Raw genomic sequence first — 21365 nt, 5'->3', positions numbered from 1 at the left:
TTATTTAATTTACTTTTTGGTGAATTGAACCCAAAGCTTTACCTAAGCATACAGCTTACCACTGTGCTACATCTCCAGGCCTCTTTGTCCATTTTTTGAGGGGTGGGGGGTATTTGTTCTTCTGATATTGTGGTAGTGATTGTAGAGAATCAGGATTATGTGTTCAAGATAATTCTTTGACACATAAAACAAGACATCTCTTTCCCATTCTGTGCTTACTAATAGTGTTTATTCCGCTAATGGTATCTGTGTGTGGTGAGATGCTTGTGTGCATGTAATGCAGGCACATGTGTGGAGGCCAAAGGCTGTTGAAAGCTGTCTTCCTCAACTGCCTTCCACCCTATTTTTAAATGTTTGTTTGTTTATTTATTTATTTATTTTACATGCATTTGTGTGCCCGAGTGTATGTATGTGTGCTGTGTGCATGAAGGAGCTTTGGAGGTCCAGAAGGGCATGTTGGATCCCCTGAAACTGGAATTACAAACAGGTGTAAGCCGTAATGTAGAGGTGCTGGGAACCAAACCCAGGTCCATAGCAAGAGAAGTAAGTACTCTTAACCACTGAGCCCCAGGCACCTTCATTTTTGAGACAGGGTCTCTATCTAGACCTGGAGCTCGAGGATTCAGCTAGTCAGGCTTCAGCAAGCTTAGAGCTCCCCCTGTCTCCGTCTCCCCAGGGTGGAGTTACAGACACACATTGCCATGCCCAGCTTTTTATGAAGTTACCAGAGATCCAGATCCAGGCTCCTGTACTTGAACATCAAACACTGCACCATCTGAGCCATATCTCCAGCCCCCTGTGCTGGCTCCTGGGGTGTGTAAGAAAGCTGGCTGAGCAAGCCGTGGGAAAAAGCCTATAAGCAGCCCTCCTCCATGGTCTCTGCTTCTGCCTCCAGGTTCCTGCCTGGCTTCCTCAATGATGGACTAAATGTGGAAATATAAGTCAATAAACAAAGTTGCTTTGGGCCATTGTTGCCAAATATTCCTTTACATAGCTTGAGGATGTGTCACTGTGACTGGTTTAATAAAGAGCTGAACTGCTGAATAGCTAGGCAGGAAGAGATTAGGCGGGACTTCGGGAACAGAGAGGCCTCGGGGAGGAAGAAAGGCAGAGCTGCCAGCCTAACTCAGAGGAAGCAGGATGGGCAGTCCAGAGGAAAGGTAACCAAGCTGGGAATTACACCCAGGGCCTCCTCCATGCCAGGTGTTACTGTGAGTCTTAACTGTCAACTTCACACAACCCACAATCACCTGCAAAAGGGTCTTACAAGGGCGTGTCTAGATCAAGCTGGCCTTTGGACACGTCTGGAGCACACTGCCTTCATTCTATTAATTGATGTGGGGAGATTCAGCCTGCTCTGGTCAGTATGTCCTGGGTCCTGGACTGAGCAAGAGTGGAGATGTGAGCTGAGTAGTCACTGTGCCTGTATTCTCTCTCTCTCTCTCTCTCTCTCTCTCTCTCTCTCTCTCTCTCTCTCTCTCTCTCTCTCTTCTGAGACAGGGTTTCTCTGTGTAACAGTCCTGGCTGTTCTGGAACTCACTCTGTAGCCCAGGCTGGCCTCGAACTCACAGAGATCCGCCTGCCTCTGCCTCCCGAGTGCTGGGATTAAAGGCTTGTGGCGCCACCACCAGGCCTCTCTCTACTCTTGACTGTGGACATTATGTGACCAGCTGCATCAAGCTCTTGCCATCTTGACCTCCAATGAATGATGGACCATGAGCCAAATGGGCCCTTCCCCCCAAGTCGCTTTTTCCTCAGAATAGCTCATCACAGAAACAGAAATGAAAATGAAGCTCCAGGCAGCGCTCGACCACCGAGATACACTTTCAGCCCTGCATGTCTCAAACCCAGTGCCTCACTGTTTTGAGGAAAGCTTGAACCAGGGAAACGTAAATCCTCCGGCTTTACTCTTTTACAAGATTGCTTTAGCTACGTGGGGTCAGCTATGGTTTGTTCCCCAAAGGTTCACGTGTCGACAGTTTGGTCCTCAATGTAGCAGTTCTGAGAGGAGGTACACCTTTAAGAGGTAGGGGCTACCAGCTGGTAGCTGGGTTTGGGGAGTGCCGGTGAGGAGGGGGAGGAGACCAATGCCCCCCTCTCAGTGGTGGTCAGGGCTGGATTATACACTACAAACCTGGGCTGCCCACCTGTCCCGACTTCTGCTGTATGGTGCCATCTGCCGTGTTCAGCGCCTGAGACCTGTGCCCAGCGGGGCTGCCTGAAGTTGGGCCATGAGCCAAAATAATCCTTTTAGGGTTGGAGGTGTGCCTCAGTAGTGGGGAACTTGCCTGCCATGCATGTACGAGACTCTGGGTTTGATGCCCAGCACTGCCTAAACAAATGAACAAACGAAACAGATAAATAACACAGATAAACAGACTCCCACAGTCATTTGAGCTTCTGTGTGGGTTGCCACTTTCTTTCTCTTCTTCTTCGTTTGTTTGTTTGTTTTGGTTTTTGAGACAGGGTTTCTCTGTGTAGCCTCGGCTATCCTGGAACTCACTCTGTAGACCAGACTGGCTTTGAACTCACAGAGATTCACCTGCCTCTGCCTCCCAAGTGCTGGGACTAAAGGCGTGCGCCACCACCTTCAGGCTGTTTTCTATTTCCACAATAACAATATCTAATGTTCCAAGACATGGAATGCTCCTCTCCACTTTGTGTATTTTTATATTTCTTTTTTAATAATTTATTTATTATTTTTACTTTATGCGCATTGGTGTTTTGCCTGCATTTATGTCTGTGTGAGGGTGTCAGGTCTCCTGGAACTGGAGTTACAGACAGTTGTGAGCTGCCATGTGGGTGCTAGGAATTGGACCAGGGTCCTCTGGAAGAGCAGCCAGTGCTCTTAACCACTGAGCCATCTCTCCAGCCTTGTACTTTTATATTTCAAATTTCCTTCAGAACCATTTTTGTAATGATACTTTTTTTTCTTCCTTTGCTTTTCATTTTGAACAGGGTCTCCTGTAGCCTAGGATGACCTTGAACTCAGTATATAGCAGAGAACAGTCTCGAACTCCTGAACCTCCTGTCTTCTGTTCTCAAGTGCTGAGACCACTGATGCACTCCAATATACCTGGCTCAACTTTTTGTGCTTTTTAGTAAACAAGCTTTTTGCCTCTTTGGTTAATCTCAAGTAGTTATTCATTCATTTATTTGTTTGTTGTTTTGAGATGGAGTCTTGCTACATAACCCAGGCTGGCCTTGTACTTATGATCCTCTTTCCTCAGTCTCAACAATACTCGGATTGCAGGGATGCCCAACACATCTCTCTGTGTGTGCACATTCTGAATCATGTACACACATGTGCCTGTTTGGGTACAGGTGCGCATGCCCTTGTGTGCAGGAGTGGAGGCTAGAGGTCTGTGCTGTTCCTTCCCCTATCTCTCTCCTCCTTCTGAGACGGGGCCTCTCACTGAAACTGGATCTCACTTATCGGCTAGGCCAGTGAACCTCCGCGATCCTCCTCTCCACCCCAGAACTAGGGTTACAGGCGCGCACTTCTGCACCCAGCTTTTGTGTGGGTGCTGGGGATTTGAACTCAGGTCCTCATGATTGCACAACAAGCACTTTACCTACTGAGCCATCTCCCGAGCCCCTCACATCTGAGTTTTTAAAAATTTACAACAGTAACTTTAAAAAATATTATTTATTTATTTATTGAGTGTATGCATTTGTGTGTGCATTAGAGGGTGCCAGATACTCTGGAGCTCGAGTTATGGACACTTGTGAGCCCCAAACATGGGTGCTAGGAACTGATAGCAAGAACCTCTGTAGAGTTGATATGGGAATTATGGGATTGCTAAGAGGACGAGTAACAGGTCTGGGACAGCTAGTGTCCAGCTTTGACTTTGCCAGTGCGTAGAGTGGTGGCCTGAGCCCAGAGCACGTAGCCATTGCTCATATATTGGTCATCTGCATTTGGATCTGTGGCCTGAGTCTTCCTTCCTTCCTTCCTTCCTTCCTTCCTTCCTTCCTTCCTTCCTTCCTTCCTCCCTCCCTCCCTTCTTTCCTTTCTTCCTTCCTCCCCCCTCCTCTTTTTTTTTAAGACAGGCTCTTATTGTGTAGCCCTGGCTGGCCTGGAACTCACCATGTAGGCCAGGCTGGCCTTGAACTCATAGAGATCAGTGTGCCTCTGCCCACTGTGTGCTGGGATTAAAGGTGTGCACTGCCACAGCCAGTTCCTGTTTGAGTTTCTGACAGTTAAAGCCAGCATCTGGGTAATAACCAGGAGGGAGCTGGCACTGGGGGACCGTGGGGGAGGATTCTGAGAACAAACAACAGTGAAACTGAGACTCAAAGGATGATGGAGAGCCAGGGGAAAGGAGGGGCAAGAACATTCTAGGCAGCACAAGTAGCATATGAGAACAAGCTAAGGCAAGGAAGATCGAGGCTTCGGCAATCAACTAGCTGTGCCTTAACCCTGTGTGTGTTCTGCCATGGCTATGGACACCTTGGACCCTTAGGAAGCAAGTTCTATGAGCCTGGTTGGCATCAATACTGTACTCTTCCCAAATTCCTTGCCATCTGATCTTCAGTAACTTATCACATGGATTTTATTTTGTTCTCAGGAACCTTTGACTGTGCCTATATTCATTCAGTTTCATTTTCTACTTTGCTTTAGAATTTGGGCCTTGAAATATTGGTCTTCTCAGCTCAGAAGCCTAGAAGTTACTAAGTACTTTGGGAGGGCTGGGGAGGTGGGCCCTGAGCTATGTACCAATTTCGCCTGCTGGTGTAGCTTCTACCAGAGCTGGGGAGAGCCATTCAGGCCCTAGGCAGCCATTTGTGAACCCGAAAAGGGAAATGAATTTGTCAATCTTTGGCTTTGCCTTTGACCCCTAGAGAGCTTGGACTCTGGAAACTTGGCTGCCGACAAGTGTGTGGGCAACTCTTAGCCAGACTCAGTGACCCATTAGAGCATGGAGAGATGAAAACAGAAATCCTTGGTGGGATCAGTCACCTCCTCCATCTCCCTGTGTACCCCTCAAAGTTTGTCCCCACCACTAGATGGCATATCTAGAGGAACAGGTGGTCTAGTTAGTTTTTGATAATTTTTAATTACATAGTGTGTGTGTGTGTGTGTGTGTGTGTGTGTGTAGGTCAGAGGACAATTGCAGAAATTGGTTTTCTTTCCACCATGTGGGTCTGACTGGATTCAGGTGGCCAGGCTTGGCAGCGGGGGGCCTTTACTTGCTGAGCTATCTTGGATCGTCCCTCGTTTACTCCCCCCCACACCGTGTGTGTGTGTGTGTGTGTGTGTGTGTGTGTGTGTGTGTGATATGCTGATGTGAATCCCATCTTAGCTAAAAGCAGTGCAAGTTTCCCTGTATCTGAACACTCTCTTGAGTTGTTAAAATGCATTGCTCACTAATACTTAATGATATGATTAGACTCTCCAACCCAGTTGTGGGCTCATTTGGAGGGAAGAATCCCATTGTGCTTATCTTGGTAGGATATGACAAAGTTTGTAGCTCTAGAAGGTTCTTTGAATCCCCAAAGAAGAACTGTAAATGAGCCATTAGCATACTAGAAAAGACTGCTCTCTAAGCTGTGTGTTCCCGTGGAAGGGTTGCTTAAGCAAAGCAAATCAGGCGGGCTGTGTCCCTCCGGGTTTGGGCCTAGCCTTGGCTTAATTCTTCTCCTTCTCCTTCTCCTTCTCCTTCTCCTTCTCCTTCTCCTTCTCCTTCTCCTTCTCCTTCTCCTTCTCCTTCTCCTTCTCCTTCTCCTTCTCCTTCTCCTTCTCCTTCTCCTTCTCCTTCTCCTCCTCCTCCTCCTCCTCCTCCTCCTCCTCCTCCTCCTCCTCCTCCTCCTCCTCCTCCTCCTCCTCCTCCTCCTCCTCCTCCTCCTCCTCCTCCTCCTTCTCCTCCTCCTCCTCCTCCTCCTCCTCCTCCTCCTCCTCCTCCTCCTCCTCCTCCTCCTCCTCCTCTTCTTCTTCTTCTTCTTCTCTCTCTCTCTCTCTCTCTCTCTCTCTCTCTCTCTCTCTCTCGCCTGGGCAGGTGGGAGGGGCTTCAGGGTCACCCCAGGTCTTGGTGTGCAGGCTTCTTGTGTCTTCAGTGAGGAAGTGCTTGAGTCTAGGTTAAGGTCGATTCTAGGTCCTAATGTGGAGCCTTGGGCCTGCAAAGGATGCTGAACTTGGGTGATGGACGTGGGGAGTCAGTCCAAGACTTGAGATGGAAAAGTCTGGGTTAGCAGAGGGTTCTGCATCTTCGAGGAGAGAGCGTGCAGCAGTCCTGAGTTGGGGATGCCCGTCAATAGGCTTGATCTCTGTGAGAAGAGAGGTGGGGTCCATGCTGGGCTGTGGTGGGGGACTCCAGGCCGGCAGGGGGCGCGGCGTCCCTCGCCAGGCTTAGCCCGGCTCCGGGCCAGCAGGGGGCGCTGTGGGGCGGGCGGCGCGGCGGGCTTCCGGCAGGTGGCGCCGTGGCCGCGGGGCCCAGGCCGGCGGGCGGGCGGCGGCGCGGCGCTGCGGCCGGCGGCTCGCGGCCCCGGAGCAGCGGCTGCGCGGGAGGTGGAGCGGCGGAGCGGCAGGCCCTGTGCGGGCTGGAGCGCGGTCGGCGAGCGCACGGGCCGCGGCCGCGCGGAGCCCGCCATGCCGGCGCGAGTGTGAGGCGCGGCGAGCCACGGCCCAGGAGAGCGGCGGGCGCGCCGGCCTGTTGCCCCGCAGCGGCCCGGCCGGGGCCGGATGAGCAGCGGCCTCGGCCTCCGGCGCAGCCCGGAAATGTCCGGCAAGATCGAGAAAGCAGGTGAGGCGGGCGGCGGGCGGGCGGGCGGGCGGCGCGCCTCCTGGCCTCGTGCGTTGGACCCCCGGCCCGGGCCCCAGCCTGGCAGTGACGCCGCGAGGGCCATCTTTGAACCGGGCCTGTCCGGCGCCGGGGGCCCGCGGTGGTAGCGGGATCCTGGGGTGGGGGGGACGACTGAAGGGCCCCGTAGCCTTGTTCCCTGGAACCTCCCACAATGGCTGGAGTCCGGGACCCGGAGGAGGCCCGGCCCCGACCACATGCAGAAGGGCAGGCGCGCTCCAGAGGTGATCGGCAGCCCAGTTATAAAATGTGTCACTCCTAATGAGCCTCGAGTTTAACCACAAGTGTCCACTCCGGTGGCTTCAAAGGAAAGCAGGCTGGGGTGTGTTGGGGCGATGTTTCAGGGCGCAGCCAAATTGTCCTCCGGTATCCTGCCTTGCAAGTAGGGAGCCACTGGGGTTGGGGGAGAAGGTGGATGCGATCTTGATGCAAACCTCATCTCTTTGTGTGTTCCTGGAAATCTTGGGGAGTCTCCTCCCGATTTCCCCGGCTTGCATATTCTGAAGGGAGTTAGACACTCCCGAGAGTCAATTACTGTTGTGCATATGGGGCCCAGAGCTTAATTAGCCGGCAAGCAGGGACTCCTTATAGGGGAGGGCGGATTCTTGGCTGCTAGGTGAGGTAGGCAGTGGTCTAGGGCCCGTGTTGGGGGTTGTCACAGCGGGGATACCCAGTTAGCCTGGAAACTCCGTAAAGAAGGCGGACGTGTAAGTAGCTGAAAAGGTGTTCGGTAGCACTGATTTTTGGAAGTTGCGATTTCTCAGGTGGACTCGGGGATACTTGGCTGGGGCGCGTGTTAGCAGTGGAGCAGCCAGCAATAAGTGTAACTTTTGCAGCCCTGGGTTTACATAGGAAAAACGTTTGGTACTCTTTATTGAACATCTGCTGTGTGTCTTCACTCTGGGTTTGTGCCTTTGGTTGTATTGTTTATTACAAATACTTGGAGATTGCCTGCAAGAACGGGGTGTCTGCTTTGAGGACCTAGAGAGGTTCGGTGAAGTTTTGTGGCACCCCCCCCCCCCCAGCAAGGAGCAGTAGGCTGGGTGTTGACACCTGCGCTCTGACTAGAAGCTGGGTACCCGTCTCATAGCTGGGCTGTGTTTTCAGGTGCTGCTTCTAGGGTGTTTCTCTCCGTGTCCTCTAGCCCCAGGGCCTTGTCGAGTGACTATGAGTCGCTTTCCTGCATACGTGCTGCTCCGGAAATATCTCTGGTCCATCTGTGCAGCATTGCTTGGGAACTCCTTGTCGTGTCTCATCCGAACGGCACTGTTGGGAAACTTGGATAATTTATTTAAAAATAGCGTCAGCGGGCCGGGGAGATGGCTCAGCAGCTAAGAGCGCTTGGTGCTCTTAGCACCCAGGTTCAGTTTCCTGCACCCACGTGGCAGCTCATAACCATCTGTAACTCCAGCTTCAGGGGGCCTGGTCCTCTCCTCTTACCTCCGTGGGCATGAGGCACACATGCAGTGCACACACATACAGGCAGGCCAAACATCCATGTGTGTAAAATAAATATATCTAAACTACATTTTAAATGGCATTAACTGAATTTTCCTTCTCACCTCATAGGCTCCTTCCACAGTTCAGATTAATGCAGCCTTCCACTTAGTCGCCACCCCAGGCCCTTTCAGCAGAGGTCATGCTGGGGCCTTCTCTGGGCACTGCCGTCTGCTAGGGGCTGTGGCAGTGTCCACTTCAGAGGAGCTTGTCTGGGGAGCTGGTAGTAGTACCTAGGCTGCCAAGCCCCGTGAATATTCTGAACAGGCCCCGGTTTGTGGGAGGTCCTGGACAGCACTGTTCACTAGGCTGGGAAAAGAGGTTAGTCGTGTCGTGTCGTGTCGTCCCGTCTCCCCCCTCCCCCCCCCCCCACGCCTCTCTCTCTCTAGTTTTTCCAGACAGGATTTCTCTGTGTAGCCCTGACCATCCTGGAACTTGCTCTGTAGCCCAAGCTGGCCTTGAACTCAGAGATTGCCTGCCTCTGCCTCCCAAGTGCTGGAATTAAAGGCCTGTGCCACCACCACCCGCTTTAGGCTCTTTTAATGGAGGGAGATGCAGGGAGAGGACTGTGGGAAGGATGGAGGGAGATGCAGGGAGAGGACTGTGGGAAGGATGGAGGGAGATGCAGGGAGAGGACTGTGGGAAGGATGGAGGGAGATGCATTTGGGGAGAAGCAGCCAGGGGTGAGAGAGTGTTGTGGTTACCCATAGCTGGCCCTCCTCTGGATGCTGGGATTCCCAATGGGATGACAGGAAGTGAACCCTCTTGCAAAGCTCTTCTGCTGTGGTCCAGGAAGATTGGGGTACACCTGCAATGAGGGCTCAGCCTTTTGGAGCTTCTGCGGCTCGTTTAGGTGCACTTGATGTGCAGTCCTCCAGATTTCCTGTCTGGCTTCTGGTGGACTTTGCTAAGTGGACCTCTCTTAAGCATGAGTGGCGGTGTGACTGGAAGGAGAGACCCTTATTCAGCCAGGTCCAGTCTCCAGTAATTATGAAACCCACACCCAGTAAACAAGTGTTGCTGTTTTCCGTGCTTCAAAGCAACACAAGTGTTTTTGAACTATGCTTGTGGTCTCATCTCTCTGGAAACAGTACTGCTGTTTTTGCTTCTCAGGGTTTGTGTGTAGGGGTTTAGGGGTTTTTCAGTGAGCAGAAATCTTGCACCCCTAGCCTGGTCTTTCTGGTCCATTTGCCCTCCCTGTTTGCAGCTAGCAGGCTTTCATTTTCCTCTGGGGCGGAGCTTCTGGATCTGTCACTCAGTCATGCAGCAGCCCCTGCCTGCAGAAGTCATCAGAGGTCATACCATTTCATGGGGGCATAGGAAGGCAGCCTTACTGTTCCTCTGCTCCAAGTGCCCAGGGGGGATGAGGACAGTCTGAGTTGAGGGGAATCTTACTGGGCTGTCGATCAGGAGGGTCAAGAGGAAGATTGGGTAAAGGGTGCCACCTCCTGGGTGTACTGTGCTGAGGTGCCACCTCCTGGGTGTACTGTGCTGAGGTGCCACCTCCTGGGTGTACTGTGATGGGGTGCCACCTCCTGGGTGTACTGTGATGGGGTGCCACCTCCTGGGTGTACTGTGATGGGGTGCCACCTCCTGGGTGTACTGTGATGGGGTGCCACCTCCTGGGTGTACTGTGATGGGGTGCCACCTCCTGGGTGTACTGTGCTGAGGTGCCACCTCCTGGGTGTACTGTGCTGAGGTGCTGAGGGCAGTTCTCTAGGAAGCCACTGGGAGATGTTTAGCTGTGAGGTGGGCTTGGGGTGGGGAGAGAGGCACTTGGGGCACATGTTAATATGCTTCTAGTTGTGCAAACGGGCGTGGTGGTTCTGCTTGCCCACATCCCTTCCTGCAAAGACACAAGTGAGCTGATGCCCTCAGATTTCTGGAGATTAATGCCAGACTGGCAGTAGTCAGCTGGCTTTAGCCTACTGGTCCATGTGTGTTCCCAAGGAAGGAAAAGAGCTGTTGGTCAATGCTTAAAAACTAGGAAATTATCAAAAATCTCAGTTCCTGGTTCTCCTAAAGAATGAGACTCGCGGTAACTCTGAGCCCTTTCTCATATTTATACCCATATTGGGAGCGAGGTGGTAGCTGTCTCCCTGGTGTCTCTGCCCCTTCCCCTGCCACATCACTGAGTCCCCTTGCCCACTTGGACTGCTGACATTTTCGTTCCTGACTCGCAGAGATGATTCACGTCTGTTTGCTTATGATCTGGACTTTGGCTCTTGCTCCATTCCTCCATTGATTGGATCCTCCATTCCTTCATCCAGCAAGATGGAGCGAGCACCTGCTCTGCCATGTGCTGTGTGTAGCTCTGTGGATTGGTACCCACCGTGAGGGTGGCACCGGTCTGTGGCCTGGGTGTGAGCCTGGGAGTCCACAGAAGTGGACTAGGGTGTTAGTGGTGACTGTAAACTCCTGCTACAACAAATGGAGATTCCGAGGACCTTGCTGATTGGAACTGGGTGGTGAAGCTGGGTGGTGGGAAGTGGCCTGCCAGGTCTCTGTGGTAGAGGAGGAAAGTCCCGCGGCTCCGGTCAGCCTCCTCCTGCCTGCCCCACTCTGCTCCGTTCCTTCAGAGTTCCCGACCACCGAGTTCCTGGGCCCTGGGTCCTGGGAACAGACAGGGTCCTGTGATGGTCTAATCTCTTTCCTCTTCTGTGACCCAGCTAGACTGAGTGTGCCTATAAACTTCATTTACTAAACTGTCTGGCCGGTGTTGGCACCTGGGGCTGCAGTACAGTTTGTCGGGACTCCCCCAACACACCCACTGATAGAATAAACGTGGGTCTCAAAGTCCATGCGCTGTGCTTTTCCAGTGTTTACAAATGGGAAGAGATTTAGTGGAACTTGTTATTATGTATCTTCCCAGATCAGATACTGAAAGTCGGCCTGTGCACTTTCTGTGGCCTGAGGGCCTTAAATGGGCAGTCACCGGGTGCTGATTCTTCTTAACCACTCATCTTTATACTTCCCTTTCCCCCAAGTTAGGAATCTTTGTGGTTACAGTGTTCTCAGTTACTGACACAAATGTTGAAGCTCCGCGTTCCTTCAGTGACCTGCAGATTCAACACTTTCTGTGTGCCTCATTGGCAGCCACCCTGTGATGTGGGATAGTGTCTGGAGTCCTCTGGAACGTGGGCTTCCCAAGAGAGCAGGCCAGCGGTGATGGCAGATCAGCCTGTCTGTGGACACCCCCTTTCACTTCACCCTTGTCACAGCCGAGGGCGAGGGTCGACTGCCCCCATGCTGCACCTGTGGGGAGCAGAGGCCTGGGGGATTTTGGTTACTGCCCAAGATCACAGTCTTAGGGAAGTGAAATGGGGAACTGACCCCCTTTCTGTCTGTACAGAGGCACTGTAGAATTCTGGAGTTGTGAGAGACACGGCAGTGTCTGCCCCAATTTTAGTTTATGTCTCTACATTTCTCTTCTGATCTTAGGAGAAGTTTGTTAATGTAGACCCAGCTTGGCCTTGAGGCTGCGCCTGATTTTTGTATACTAACACCATTCACGGCACTCTAGGGAGATAAGAGAGAACGTGTTTTTAAAGCGGCCACAGCAAACCCTAGTGTGTCCTGATCTCCCGTGCAGCTGTTGGCAGGGGTGGTTTGAATGGGATTCCTTGTAGCCGGGAGACGATAGGCTTGGAAAGATGACTCACGTATGAGCTTGCAGAAAACCATTTCCCAAATTAGCTCAGATTGCAGCTTGCTCTTAGTGCAGGCTGGGTCTTACCTCAGTCCAGCCTGTGTGTTGCTTGTTGCCATAGTAAGATGACAGAGTGGGAAGAGGAGAGGCCTGGCCACAGTGCCTGCCACACCCACGTGACCTCCACCCCCTGCCTTGCTGCTGGGACAGGTGTTCCACCGACAGTCACCCACCACACCCCAAAGGCTGGCTTAGGAGTAAATAAACACAGCCCACAGCCTGTGAGTTAGAAGAGATCTGTCATTTGCTTGAGATCATCTGAAACCTTATGTGTCCTCAGGTGATTCTTTCCTTGTGGGGCTCTCACTTTCTCCATCAGCGCCTGGAAGGATTGTTTGCTGTCTGAGACAGCCGTCCCTTTATCCCTAAGAGAACAATAGCGGGTGGCTGGGGACGTACCGCAGTGGCAGAGTGTCTGTCTAGCCTTCATGAGATTTCACACGCCAGCACTGGGAAACCAGACCTTAAATAACAGACAGTGGGAAGCTACTTTGAGTTCAACTCCTCGTGCTCTGTTGTGGCCTCTAGGCTCCTCTGAGGTCCCTCTGTTAACAACAACCCACTTCCTGGATGGTCTCTCAGCTTCCTGCACCAAAGCTGACCCCCTCACGGTGCCTAGTGCTTTCTCTTCCCTAGCAGATAGTAAACTCTGGGGAAAGGCATCACACGGACACTTGAGTGCAGCGCTGGTACTGTTTAACTCATCCAGAATCTGCAGCCCAGTGTCCTGTCTGCAAGTTAACAATGAACAGATAAAGCCTTAAACAGATCCTCAGCTCCCGGGAGGAGTGTGCCTGCCCACCACTTCATGGCTGCTAGCCACCTTAGCACCCAGTAGGTACGCAGTCCATACTTGCTCAAAGATTGAGTGACGGCGGTGTGTGGCTAGGTGATACAATTACTTGCCTAGCATGCACAAGGCCGTCAGTTCATCTCCAGCACTGCTGATCAAAGCGAAAGATAGAAAAGAAAAAAGAATGTGTAAGCTTAGTCTATATCATCACAGAGTGAATTTAGGTTTCTGCTTTAAAGCATTCATTGTCTTTAATCCTTGCTGGGGATCAAACCAGAGCCTTCCACAAGCTAGGCAAGTGCTGTACCACTGGCCGCACCCCAGCCCTGACTGACTTGAGACACACTGCTCCTGGCTTTCGATTGCTTGCTACCCGGCTTGTTTCTTGGTGAGGTAGGATGTCTTCTCTGACAAGCAGTATCCAGTGGATGGGGTTCCGTGTTAAATGTACATCGGTCAATGTTTTTGCATCTAAAAGTTGATGGTAACACTACAACCAGATTCCCAAGGGGTGCTGGGGAGGCGGAGGCAAGAGGATGGAGAGTCCCTAGGCCAGCCTGGACTGCAGAGTGACACCCTGCTTCAAAGAACCTTAAAAACAAACAAAGACAAAACACTCCACAAATTCCCAAGCCTCATGTGGTGGTAGGCCTGTTTCCCTGGTTGTTGGGAGGCTGAGGAGGAGGGTCTGTTGAGCCTGGGAGACTAGTCTGGGCAATATAGTGAGACTTCATTGCAAAAAAGGAAAGGGAAACGAAGAGCCTGAGTGTAGCTCAGTGCTGGAGTGTACGCTTGCTTACACAGGGCTCCAGTCTGGGGCTGGAGAGGGCTCAGGAGTTAAGAGCGCTGGTGCGTTTTGCAGAGGACCAGGTTCGGTTTCTAGCACTCGTATGATGGCTCACAGCTGGAACCCCAGTTCCGGAGAATCTGACACCCTTCTGGCCTCTTCGGGCACAGCATGTTCATGATGTATAGACAGACGGACATATGCAAAATACCCCAGTACATAGGTAAAAATAAATGTCTTTTAAAAACAAAAATGAAACTCTGGATTCAAGTCCCACATTGCAAGAGGAAGAGCAGATTCTCAGAATGCTCGGCCAGGGTAAGAAAGCGCCCCACTTAGCTCTACAGAACGCTGCTTGCACTCCAGCATGCACTCCAGGCCCCAGTTTGGTCACTGCTTGCTGTGTACAGGAGCAAAGAGCTCTTGGGTAGTGCTCACCCTTCATAGAGCAGTCACTGTGCTGGCATGTACTCCCGCAGTGGGGCTGCCAACCTGCACAGGCTGGTACCTTAGCAGGCCCTTTGTAGGTGCCCTGCTCCGTGCTTGTTAAGCTTTTCAGTTGCCCTTGGAGCATGCTTTAGGAGCCTTTCCCGGCTCTGCTCCTGGGTGGCTGGAGGTACCTGCTGTCCTGAAGGGCCAGGGAGGGTGGGCTCTGTCCTCTCTTTTATTTCTGTCTGGGGCCTGGGTGTCTCGTGTGAGCTGAGATGCAGTGGGAGGCTGGCCTGGGTGGCCCAGAAATCCTGGGTCTGTGGTGGGAAATCCTCTTTCTGCCTCTTTCCTTTTTGCCTGGTACATGATCCAGAGTCCTTCGTGCTGTCTACTAAATACACCCCTGCTCCTGTAGCTAGCCCAGGGTACCAAGTGGCCCTGAAGGACTCTGCTTTCCCCTGCCTGCCGGAACCACAGTCATTTCACTACAAATTAAGTTGTGTGTCAGAACTCCACCCTACTTTGAAAGCTGCTGGCCAAGAACAAGAGCCTGTTTTCAGTAGTTTACTTTACAGATTAAAAAATAGTTTATGTGGATGTGTGTGTGTGTGTGTGTGTGTGTGTGTGTGTGTGTACGTGTGTGTACACCCGAACACATGTATATACATCATATGCATGAATGAGCCCATGGAGGTCAGAAGAGGTCATCAGATCTCCTGGAACTGGTTGTGAGCCACCATGTGGCTGCTGGGAACTAAAACCAGGTTCTCTGTAAGAGCAGTAGATGCTCTTAACCACTGAACCATCTCCCCAGCCTCCAGTTTATAGCTTTTATATATGTCCACCATTGGTGTGGCCTGGCAGGTGTGACTCCCAGGCACACAGCAAGATGGCTCAACCGCTAAAGGCCCTTGTCTCCAAGTCTGACATCATGAGTTCGATCCCTGGTCTCACATGATGGAAGGAGAAACCTGGCTCCCTCCCACAAGTTGTCCTGTGTGTGCCGTGATACCCCCCTAAAGCATAAATAAATGGAGTAGGGATTAAAAGTCAGGCAGAGCAGGAGGTGGTGCAGCATGTTCCTCTGGGGTGGCTGTGAGTGAGAAGGCAGGAGAGCCGAAGCCCCATGCACTGACCTGGAGCAAACAAACAAGGCTCCTGGTTGGAAACAATGGTGGTATTTATTTGCTGGTTATGGATAGTCCAGTGTGCCTGTCCTTCTTCCAGTGGCTGGTTATGAACAGATAGACGGATGATTGTGTGGGGACCTTGAAATTGGTGTCTCTCAGCCCCTCCTTTCAGTAAGTAAAAATAATAGTAGCAGCTAACAGTCATAAGGCACTCAGCACGTGCCGGTACCAGGCTGTGCCAAAAGCATTCCACACGTGTGACTTCATCCTCACAGTGGAGGAAAGGTACTGTACTGTTCTGCAGAGCGCTCCAAGCTACAGGCTGTTCTCGGAGATCTGGAGCATTTAAGATGCGCACAGTAATACACGGAGTGGGGCAGAAGTAAGAGCCCACAAGCATGCGCACTACTTAGCCGGGTCTCACTTAGCTCTGTGACATGGTGAGGACTGATTTACGTGTTTCCAGGTACTCCCCTGCCTGAGAGGTGCCTGCTGTGGGATTATGGATGCAGTCTGACAGGGAGCTTGAGAAGAAGCTGTCCCCCACAGGGCCCAGAGCCCGGAAGAAGTTGCCTTCACCCCCACCCTCACCCCAGCCCCACTCTCCACCCCTTTCCTCCTTCCCTCCCTCCCTGTTTTGTATTTGAGACGGGTTTGCCGACTGGCCTTGACCTTAGCACAGGCCGACCTCAAACTCACAGCAGTCCTCCTGCCTCAAGCTTCAGAGTGCTGAAGTCACTGGTGCTTACTTTTGTGCCCTGTTGAGAGGCCCTTCCAGATGCCATCTCCACAGCGCTAGTGGTGGGCTGGACACAGCTGCTTTGCTAACGGTTGTTGGGACAGGGAGCGTGTAGCCCAGACTGGTCTTGAATTCATTATACGGTGAGACTAACCTCAACCACACCTGCTCCTTCTGCCTTCGCTTCCCAAGGGTTGGGCTTGCTGATGGTGTTCAGGCAAGGCTGACAGCCAGCAAGCCCAAGGACCCTTCTGTCTCTCTCCCCCAACCCCAAGCACAGGGTCGTAGGCTTGTGCCTGTGACCACACTTAACATGGGTGCTGGAGACCCAAACTCAGGTCCTGGGATGCTTGAGCAGCAAATGCTCTTACCCACTGAGCCACCTCCTCAGCCCTGTGGATGTGCTTGCTCTAACGGTCCCCCAGCTTCCCAAGGAGCTCACAGCCCGAGCTGCTTTTGTTGCTTTAAGTTGTGTTGACTCTAAGGTGTTGGGCCTGCCCAGCATTGTTCTAGGTGAGGGAGGTGGTGGCTGGTGTTCACTTTCTCTTATGTGCCAGAACCGCTCTCGGAGCTGGACCTTCAGATAGGTGCTTGAGCGACTTCTCTTCTTACTGGGGAGGAGGCAGGTGTCGGGACCACTTGACAGCTGCGGAAAGGGAGGCAGTGTCAGGAGACACGGCAGGGAACCTGGTTTTCCCTTCCCTCCCCCTGGGTCTGGACCCTGGGTTCAGTGCTGGTTTGCTGAGTCACAGGGCTATCTCAGAGGCACCACTGTTACCATTGCTTGGAATCAGTGCGGCCTGGGACTTCCCAGGGGCTTTCCTGCATCTGTAGGACAGACACTGCTGCAAGTCTGCCTACAGATGTGCAAAGCAGACTCTGGCTCCTCAGTGCAGACGTGGTTTCCAGAAGGCAGCTCGGGAGTGGAGTGGTCAGTGGCCCTGGTGGCTGTCACTGAGTGCCTAGCAGGCTGGAGTCAGCCAGCTAGTGCCTGTATTGACGCTGACAGGCAGGGTGAGCCTGAGCCTTTCCTACGTCCCACTGTGGTAGAGGCAGGGTGAGCCTGAGCAGGGGCTGCAGGAAGATCCTCCTGTGACCCCGGGACTGCACCAGGGCACTGGCTCAGTGTCCTGTGAGCTGTTGACTGTCCTCACTGTAAAGTGACAGGCCAAGCAGGTACAAAGGAGAAGCTGAGTATGGCCTTGGGGCCCAGAGCCAGGTTTTCTCTTCCAGCTCTTCCATGAGGTAGCTCTGGGATCTTCCTCATTTCAGTAGTCTGCCTCATGCTGTGATGGAAGAGAAGAGCCAGTGAGGTGATCCATACCTCAGGGTTCTAGCCGAGTCTTAACCCTTGAGAAGGGCTGAGTGGATATTAGCCTTGTTCTTAATTAAGGGCCCTCCTGCCCTAAAATAACATTCCTTTAAAAATATTGATAGATTAAATAAAATTTCACATTTCAGTCCTCAGAGGAAAGGGCAGTCTCTGGTTATTGAGGTGTTTTGGGGTGTCTGTGCTGGGGTGGAACTCTGGACCTCACATAAGCTGAGCACTCTACCTACCACTGAGCCTCCCCTGGCCCCTCTTCTCCCTTCCTCTCTTGAGAAGGCCGACTCCCAAGGTTAGTGTGGTTAGGAATGATTAGATTTAGGCAGCAGGCTTGTGAGGAGATACCTCTACACAGAAGAGCTGGGTCTCCCCTAGTCACACAAGCTGGCCATGCTGCTGTGGGGTGAGGACAGTCTGGACTGTGCTAGTCTAGTCTAGAAGGAAAGAGGGCTCAGACCCCAGCAGGTGTGTTTCCCTGCCAAGAGCACTTCAGTAACCCCCACCTGGGGCTGACCTGGGCTTTTGAAACCATCAAGATCAGCTCTCACTGTGTGTTGCTTTTGTTTTGTGATTGTTAAAATACTGTCTGTCATTCAGGTCTTTGTGATAGGTAATTTACAAATGACATAGAGTGCCCTGCCAGAGTGCTCCCTGCACTGTGTGCTCCTCCCAAGGTCACCTTTCACAGCTGCAGCGACTTAGGAATCCTGTGCCCTGCCCTGCATCTTCCTGAGCCTTCCTGCCATGTGCAAGTGGGTGTGTAGACCCATGCTGCTGGCACGGGGCACTGTGTTGTCTGCCCCCCACTCTAATCACTGGGTCCTGCAGCTGCAGGACCCTCCACTTCTTTAGCATCACCACAGTCATCTGTGCCTCTGCCTGGGCTTGCCCAGAGCACCTTACACATATTGGCTCTCTGAGCTCATCACAGAACCAAAGGCCTGGATCGAAAGCATGCTTTTCTGCATGGTCTGGCCTTGTCTCTCTTCATCGCCCTGAACACAAGAGCTTGCTGGAGCTGTTTTTGTGTTTGAGGCATAGGAACTGCCCTGGGAACCTGCTTTGTACTCTCACTCTGGGCTGCGGTGGCCAAAGTTCTCAGGCCCCAGCTTCATAGGATGAAGTCACTACAGAGTGAGAGGGTCACTGTCACCACCAGACTGGGAACAGACCGTGCAAAGAGAGCAGACCTGGTGCTGCAGAGCCCCGGTGTCCTCTGTGTCCCCTCTGTGAACTGGGGCTGTGGGTCTGCTTAGGGTCTGGTCTGCTGGAGCACGTGTGGATGGTCAGTCCCCAGAGGAAACTTAGACTCACACGGTCTCTCCTGACGTGAGTCCCTCCTCCTCAGGATGGAGCGACTGTGAACACTTCAGAACTTCATGTCCCCAGTGCAGCCAGACTGGGTTCCAGTGGCAGGTCTCATGCACCCTGAGGTGGTTAGGGCCCAGGACTTCCCTGTATCCAGGGCTGTGTGAGCTAAGGGAGCTTTCCTCTTCCAAGTGAGGGTGCTCTAAACTCACACCACAAACCTCTGCGTTCAGCACGGGCAGATCTGTTTAACCCGACCATATGCAGAAGGTCCAGCTGTCCCACTACCCTAGGAGAACCTCCCTGCAGAGGTCTTTGAGTCACACTCTTCTAACCTCAGTGACTACTGAGCTCTCCGTTATCTGTCCCTATGGAAATGGGACCATCTGACCACACTTGTAGACGTTGGTTTCTTTACTCTGCACTCACCAGGTCATTGTGTTTATCTCCAGCTTGTTTCTTTTTATTGCTGTATAGTATTCCACTGTATTGGCTTGTTTATCTGCTTGAGAATTTGACTTTGGTAAGCCTTTTAGGTGTTTCTGAGGAACAGATAAATGATGACCAATAAAAACAGCTTTTTTTTTTGGTCTCATGCTGTTTTCTTTGGGCATTTTCCCCAACATAATATTTTTATTATTTGGGAATTTCATATCATGCATCCTGATCACACTCAATTTCCAGCCTTCCCAGGTCCCCCCTAACCTTTGTGACCCCCCCCAAAAAAAAAGAAGGAGGAGGAGGAGGAGGAGAAGAAGAAGAAGAAGAAGAAGAAGAAGTAGTAGTCGTCGTCCAATTTGTGTTGCCCGTCTACTCACTGGAACATGATCAAATCCCAGTGGCCAGCCCCTTAGGAACACTGTGTCCTCCATCCCTCCCCTGTCTTGGCTGTTACTTTTGGGTTGGGGGTTGGAGGGTAGGGCTTGTCACAGAAGCGTTCTATGTCCCTCCTTCTTTCTCAGCTGTGAGTCGCAGTCATCAATTCCTCTGCAAAAGTGGCTTCCTTGTCCTTTACAGTCAGAGGGGCACCAACCACAGACTTCCACATGGTTTTTGGTGGCTGCATGGACCACGACAACCTAATTTTTAAAAATGGACAAAAGGTCAAATAGACATTTCCTCCTAGAAACTATGAAAACAGCCAATGAGCTCATGAATATGCACAGAATTATTAATCACTAGGGAAACATAACTCAAAACCCCAGTGAGAACACACCCCACACAAGGATGGCTCCTTTTAAAAACCCTGGGAACAACATCATGGAGAAATCGAAACCTTGAGTTGGCAGAACATGAAGTGGAAGACTAGACAGCAGTTCCTCAGAAATAGAATTACCACACAGTATAGACAGCAGGTCCTCGGAAGTAGAATTCCCACACAGTATAGACAGCAGTTCCTCAGAAATAGAATTCCCACACAGTATATAGACAGCAGGTCCTCAGAAGTAGAATTCCCACACAGTATAGACAGCAGGTCGTCGGAAGTAGAATACCCACACAGTATAGACAGCAGGTCCTCGGAAGTAGAATTCCCACACAGTATAGACAGCCCACTTCTTAAGTACCCAGAAGAAGGCTGAAAGCAGGGTTTGAAGAGCTCTCCCCCTTTACAGCAGTGTTTTTTTTTTTATTATTGCCAAAAGGTAGAAGCAACTCAGATGAGCATTCATGGGTGAATAGATAAAAAGCAGTTTGTCCCAATGGTAGGACATTATTTAGCCTTTAAAAAAGGGCAGTCTGATGTGGTACACGGTGGATAAGTCTGAGGGCACTGTGCCAAGTGAAGTTAGCCAGATGCAGGAGCAGGCACCATGTGGCTTCACTTTCATGGAATCTTAACTTGGTAAAAATCATACCGATGAAGCCAGATGGCACAGGGGCCGGATGAGGGAAGAACGGGAGAGTTGGGTTGATGGACAGTTTGTTTTGTAAGATGAAGAACTTGTGGTGATGCTGTACGCGGTTTGTGGCTGATCTACATACAGCATGACTCAGGTGGTCGGTCACTTGAAACATATTTTACCACGATGCACCCCTTTGAGCCCAGCACTCAGGAGGTAGAGGTAGGTGGATTTCTTGAGTTCCAGGACAGCCAAGGCAACACAGAGGAACCCTGTCTTGAGAAAAACAAAACGTATTTTACCACACTCGTTTTTATGGCACACTACCACAGAGCTCTCTACCCCCAAACTCATCAGTTTCAAAACATGCTAAGAATATAAAATAGTGTTAACATTTATTTACCTAAGCGTATTGTTTAGTCTTCTACTATATCCTCATACAATAAATTATACCCAAACAGTTTTAGAACAGCAGCCTGTAGTGGCTGCATTCATTAGTGGGCATGTGATTGCTGCTTGATGGGTTGTATCTGGACTGGGAGAGACACTGGGTGAAGACCCTCCTGGGCACAGTGACTCCTATGCTGGGCCTGGCCTTTGAGGAGCCTGTGTGATCAGGAAGCCTGTAAGCTAGAGCAGATACTAGACCACTGGGTAGGGATCTTGCTCCCACGTATCAGGGCTTTTCAGTCTGGCAGGCCCCATCCCAGCCCTACCTCCAGGAACTGCACAGACCCTGGTCAAGCTGTACTCCTGTATCTATACTCTGAAGCTCTCAGAGCCCAGAATGGCTGACAAAGTCTTAGGGGTCTGAATGTGCAACTGGGCTTCACCCTGGGGAGTCGTCTGCACCCAGTGCTGGGTGCTGTTGCAGTTCCTGAAGCCTGGACTTCGCAGGGGCTGCATACTGGGCAGTTGCTCCGAGTTCATGGTACAGGTGGCAGGCACTGTGAACCTCTGGCGGGATTCCAAGCTGTTGGCCACATTCCTAAGAAAATCTGACTG

General features: G+C 51.7%; 1 protein-coding gene across 6 annotated transcripts in view; it reads left to right on the top strand.

The window, feature by feature from the left end:
• Positions 1 to 6557: 6557 nt before the first annotated feature.
• The window catches only part of Rapgef1 (Rap guanine nucleotide exchange factor 1), a 123304-nt gene continuing 108496 nt past the window's right edge, over positions 6558 to 21365 (top strand). For 2 of the 6 annotated variants that reach the window (XM_076569089.1, XM_076569086.1), the window contains exon 1: positions 6560 to 6743. In XM_076569089.1, the coding sequence (XP_076425204.1) occupies positions 6683 to 6743 (61 nt within the window). In that variant the 5' untranslated portion in view covers positions 6560 to 6682. Of the gene's footprint in view, positions 6744 to 21365 lie in introns of all 6 variants that reach the window. The other 4 variants (XM_076569085.1, XM_076569088.1, XM_076569090.1 and 1 more) reach the window with 4 other exon arrangements.

This window comes from Peromyscus maniculatus, chromosome 4, assembly GCF_049852395.1.
Source record: "Peromyscus maniculatus bairdii isolate BWxNUB_F1_BW_parent chromosome 4, HU_Pman_BW_mat_3.1, whole genome shotgun sequence".
Lineage (NCBI taxonomy): Eukaryota > Metazoa > Chordata > Mammalia > Rodentia > Cricetidae > Peromyscus > Peromyscus maniculatus.
The sequence above is the reverse complement of the archived record's forward strand: the minus strand, read 5'-3'. Positions and strand labels throughout refer to the sequence as shown.